The following is a 4808-nucleotide window of genomic DNA, read 5'->3' as shown; positions in this document are numbered from 1 at the left end:
GGGGTGCTCGCCGATTTCCCTCCTGTTCGCCACAAAGTGGTAAACCTCGGCGAGCACCTCCGCCACCAACTCCCACGGCGGGTCGCCCGCGAGGGCTGTGGCCGCAGAGAACGCCACTGTACGGTACCCCCGTATCGCCCTTACCGCGATCACCTTCTGCGCCTGCCGGAGAAGGCGCTTATTCTCCGCGGCAAGGGCGTCCACCCAAACGGGGGCGCCGTACATCGCCATACTCCGGCACACGCCGGAGTACAGCTTCCGTACAGCGTCGCTGGGCCCACCCAGATTGGGCAGGAGTCGGCCCAGCGACGCAGCCGTCCTGATGATCCTTTGCCCCAGCTCTCGGAAGTGGGGGACAAAGGACCATCTCCCGTCGAGGATGAGGCCCAGGTATTTCATCTGGGCACTCACCCTCAACTCCTCATGACCCACCTGGAGGCGCGCCCCTGGGGGAGGTCCTCGCGTCCGGGCCCCGCGGAAGAGGAGGACTTCGGTCTTATCCAGTCGGACCCGAAGCCCCAACCTCTCTATGCGGCCGACCAAAAGGGCGAGGCCCGTTTCGGCCAGCCGCGCCGCCTCACCGAAATTCGCACCCCGGGACGTGAAGAGAGTGTCATCCGCATAGCAGATGACACCCGTCCCGGGGGGAAGCCGGCACCGCAGGACCCAATCGTATGCGATGTCCCACAGGATAGGGCCGAGAATCGACCCCTGCGGGACACCGCACCCGACGCCCCGCCGGACCATTTGACCTCCCCTGTCCTCGTACAGGACGACCCGCTCCTCCAGGTACGCCCCCAACAGCCCCCGCAGGTACGAGGGCACTCCGAAGTACCGGAGCGCCTCCCGTATTACACAGTGCGGGATACTGTTGAAGGCGTTGGCGATGTCTAACGACGTCGCCAGGGTCACCTCGCCTTCTCTGTCCGCCTCCTCCGTCACCGACCGCAGACGCCTGAGGGCGTCGATGGTGGACCTCTTGGCCCGGAATCCGTACTGCACGTCAGAGAGACGCGGTCCCGGGCCTTCCTCCACATGCCGAACGAGGCGAGAGGCCACAACACTCTCTAGGGCCTTCCCAGCCTCGCTCAGACACTCTCTAGGGCCTTCCCAGCCTCGCTCAGCAGGACCAGAGGTCGCACCGCCGAAGCCGAGTCCAAGGGCCGGCTCCCCTTCGGAATAAGGCAGAGCCGGCCCTCCTTCCATAATTTCGGGAACTGCCCCTCTCGCAGACAGCGGTTGAGCAGCCCCCGAAACTCCTCCCCGAGGTGCACGAGAATCAGCGCAAGCACTTTCCCGTGCACCCCGTCTGGACCCGGTGCCCTCTTCCTTGTCTGGAGGCGGTCGAGGACCACCTCCATTTCGACGTCGGTGACGGGAGGCGGATCTGCCTCCACCTCTTCTCCCTCCGCGTCAGGCGGCTGTCGGGCCATCCTCGGAGGAGAAAACCCTCGCGGATTGCCGGGGAATAGATCCCCGACAATCTCCCCCAGCAGAGCTGGCTGAAGGGTCTCCGTTAGCGGGGTCGCCTGTGGGCGCAATTTGTCTCGCGCCCACTTATACGGCCGGCCCCATGGGTCTCTTTCGATACCCTCCACCAGCTCCTCGAAGGCTTCCTCCTTGGCCCGACCGATGGCCAGCTGCAGCTCCTTACGGTTTTCCACATACACCGCATACAGCTGACCATCCCTCTCCTCGTCCCGGGGACTGCGCCGCCTGCTTCGACTATAGGCCCTTCGGGCCGCGTTGCAGGCGACGCGAAGGGCGGCAATCTCCGCCGACCACCAATAGACCGCCCGCCTAGGGGGGGCTCGACCTACGCTTGGCATGGCCGCCCGGCACACCGCTGTGAAAGCGTCGCCGAGACGGTCAGCCGCGTCGTCCACCCCCATTCCGTCTAGAGGCGGGAGGCTCCAGCGGCCGACGATGGCCGCCTCTTCCGCCAGCTCCCGGTCAAGCCGCGTAAGGGCCCAGCGCGGGAACCGGCTGCGCACCCGGGACGATGATGCCGCCTGACATTGGGGGGCGGCCGACACCTCGAACCGAATATACAAGTGGTCCGAGAGTGTCTCCACCCCCCCTTCCACCCTCCAGTCCGACACGGAGCGCGCGGCGGAGGGGGTGGCGAACGTCAGGTCCACCACCGATCCGCCCGTCCGTCGCACGCACGTGTGGGCTGTCCCCCTGTTTAGGAGAGACAGCCCCGCGGCCAGCGCCCACTCTTCCACCTTTCGCCCCTTGGGCTCCGTGGCCGGGTTCCCCCACGCCGTTGATTTGGCGTTGAAGTCACCGGCCACGAAGACCTTTAGGGGCGCTAACCGCCTTATTTCCGGCCCCAGAGCATCCAAGAACCGCTCCAGGGCCGGCAAATCCCGGTTCGGGGAGAAGTAAACACCAATTATGGCGTACTCTCCCCGAACCGCCACCACAAAGCCGTTCCCTCTCTTCTTAATCGCGAGGGGAGGGGCGGCACCAGGCCTAGCCACGATGGCCACGAGGCCATCCAGATCCCCCGCCCAGTGGGGCAGGGAGGGAACCGCGTACGGCTCCGCGACCACCGCGACATCCAAATCCCACTCCGCCATGGATTGCAGGAGGAGATCCTGCGCCCTAGCGGAGTGGTTGAGGTTGGCCTGGAGGAAGGTGACCCCCATCACTCCTCCATTTGGCCGACTGGCGCCTCCCCTTGCCTTCCCTCGCGCGGAGGAGGGGACGGTCCTTTCCCTCGGATCGGGGGTGGGTTGCAGGCCCTACCCCCCATCACGTGGCCCGCCGGCTTGCCGGCGTCGCGGCATACCGCGCAGCGGGGCTCCGCTGTGCAGGAGGCGGACAGATGCCCTGTCTCCCCGCACCTATAGCAGAGCCGGCTGCGGTCCGTCTGCGAGGGGCACAGCGATGCAGTGTGCCCCTTCCCCATGCACTTGTAGCAGTGCATGGGGCGCGCCTCCAGGTGCCGGAGCTGCACCCGGCTCCAGCCTACCGTGAGGCTGCCCGCCTCGATCAGCTTTTTGGCCGTCGTGACCGGGCAGCGCATCAGGGCAGAGCCAGAGCCCCGCCAGTCTGAGCGGATTTCACCCACCCAGACCTGGTCCTCCGTGCAGCTCCCGGCTTGCGCGACCGCAGCCTTTATCCGCTGCGCCGTTGCCGCATCATTCAGGCCCGTCACGCGGAAGTCCGCGGTTTTGACGGGCCTGGAAACGTCCGCGACGCCGGAAAGGGCCGCCTTCAAGGCCGATGCAAGCGCATCTGCCTTGTCTGAGTTGGAGGGGCCAGAGACCTCCTCACCGCCTGCTCGGCCTTGAGGAGGGCGGAGCTGTATGTGGCCCCTTTTTGCGCTGCCTCTGGCTGTAACTTGAGAATTACAGCCGAGGAGCTAGGGGCCGACAGCTTGGCCGCCCTCGCTGGCGCCGCCCTGGGGGGTGCCTTGGGCGCCGTTGCAGTGGCCTTTGTTGGGGCCGCCGCCGGTCGCTCCGCAGGTTTGGGCTGGGACTTCTTTCCCACGCCCTTCCCCTTCCCCCTCCTCCCCCGGACTTCGACCCAGGGGAGCTCCGGGCATTCGTCGACCACAGCTGTTGAGGTCGACGGCCCGAAGGGCCCCCACTCTGTCGCTCCCCCAGCACCTACCCCCTTACAACCCCGCCTCTCAGAGGCCGGGCGTGCAGGGGCCCGAACCTCCAACTCCACCACCGGCTGCTCAAGCCGCGGCGCCGGACCCAGACCGGAGGCCTGATCAATGGCCGTCCTTGCAGCCCTCGCCACCTCGGAGTTGTCACCCGCCAGAGGTTGACGAGTGGCACTCCGAGGACACCCAGCCAGTCCTAACGCTGCCAGACGGCCATCAATCAATCTGGCCATCCTCTGCTCCAGCTCATCCTCCACTGGAGCAGCCTGCCGCTGCACCGTCCGCGCAGCCTGAGCAGCCTCACGGCGAGCCTCCTCGAACCCCCGGCGGAGCGCAGCGACCTCAGCCTTCATAATGGCCACCTCCCTTTGGAGGCGACCATTATCGGCCTTAAGGCGTCGAACTTCGTCCGACTCGCTGCGCGCCACCAGGGTGTCCACGATATCCCTGATATCCGAGGAGGCCCGCATAATTTTGGAGTTAAAGCCCCCCTTGAGGGCGGCAGTCTTTCCGACGAGGCTGGTTATTATACCCAGCCTCTCCACCGCAGTGGCCATGAGTCCATCAGCACCCATGGCCCCAAAGTCGCGCGCATCAATGGGGGCCACCACCACATCATCGTCCCCACCACTCGGGGGTCCTCCCCTCCGGAAGGCCCGAGCCCCTAGAGAGGCCGAGAAGGAAGCCTCGGCATCCTCCTCTTGACTCCTCCTCGCTTCAGCCCGGGCCCTCGTCAGGTGCGAGGCACCCCGGGCCTTGCCCCTCTTCGCCACTGACTGTGCCCGTGGCACACCGACCTCAGTGTCGGTGCCGGAACCAGTCGCCACCTCAGAATAGAGGCGCTTGTTGCCCAGCACCGACTCCGACAGCGAGGTGATGGAGCCCGCACTTCCCATCAGGCTCCCCATCCTCTTTTGGCCCACAGCGAGGCCACTCCCGTCCGTTTCCTCCCCAGCGGAATGTTCAGACCCTGAACATTCCATTTCCCCCCTTCCCTTTGTTTGGCCCTGAGAAGGGCCTTTTGGGTGGCCCTGAGAAGGGCCTTTTGGGTGGCCCTGAGAAGGGCCTTTTGGGTGGCCCTGAGAAGGGCCTTTTGGGTGGCCCTGAGAAGGGCCTTTTGGGTGGCCCTGAGAAGGGCCTTTTTTCAGGAAACGCCCGCGGGCGTCCCTCAAGGTTTGGTCATTAG

At 65.8% G+C, this 4808-nt stretch overlaps 2 protein-coding genes across 2 annotated transcripts; both read right to left on the bottom strand.

The window, feature by feature from the left end:
* Positions 1 to 2220: 2220 nt before the first annotated feature.
* LOC135309817 (uncharacterized) lies at positions 2221 to 2654 on the bottom strand (the record flags this gene model as incomplete). Its single annotated transcript, XM_064436246.1, has 1 exon — positions 2221 to 2654. A coding segment is annotated over exon 1 (434 nt), but the record flags the coding sequence as incomplete, so codon positions are not given.
* Positions 2654 to 4605, bottom strand: LOC128673886 (uncharacterized). The gene is made up of 2 exons (XM_053752039.1): positions 3278 to 4605; positions 2654 to 3191 (listed from the first exon to the last, which is right to left on the bottom strand). Exons 1-2 carry the CDS (start codon positions 4603 to 4605, stop codon positions 2654 to 2656), a joined length of 1866 nt encoding a protein of 621 aa, XP_053608014.1.
* Positions 4606 to 4808: the final 203 nt, after the last annotated feature.

The sequence above is a fragment of the Plodia interpunctella genome, chromosome 11, assembly GCF_027563975.2.
Source record: "Plodia interpunctella isolate USDA-ARS_2022_Savannah chromosome 11, ilPloInte3.2, whole genome shotgun sequence".
Lineage (NCBI taxonomy): Eukaryota > Metazoa > Arthropoda > Insecta > Lepidoptera > Pyralidae > Plodia > Plodia interpunctella.
This window is presented reverse-complemented; position numbering and strand designations above follow the sequence as displayed.

Excerpts from the sequence above, each read along its gene's own strand:
- LOC128673886 (XM_053752039.1), bottom strand. The coding sequence starts at position 4,605 with ATGGAATGTTCAGGGTCTGAACATTCCGCTGGGGAGGAAACGGACGGG. Across the intron at positions 3,192-3,277 it reads GCCGAGCAGGCGGTGAGGAG|GCCCGTCAAAACCGCGGACT; the intron begins GTCTCTGGCCCC and ends GGACGTTTCCAG.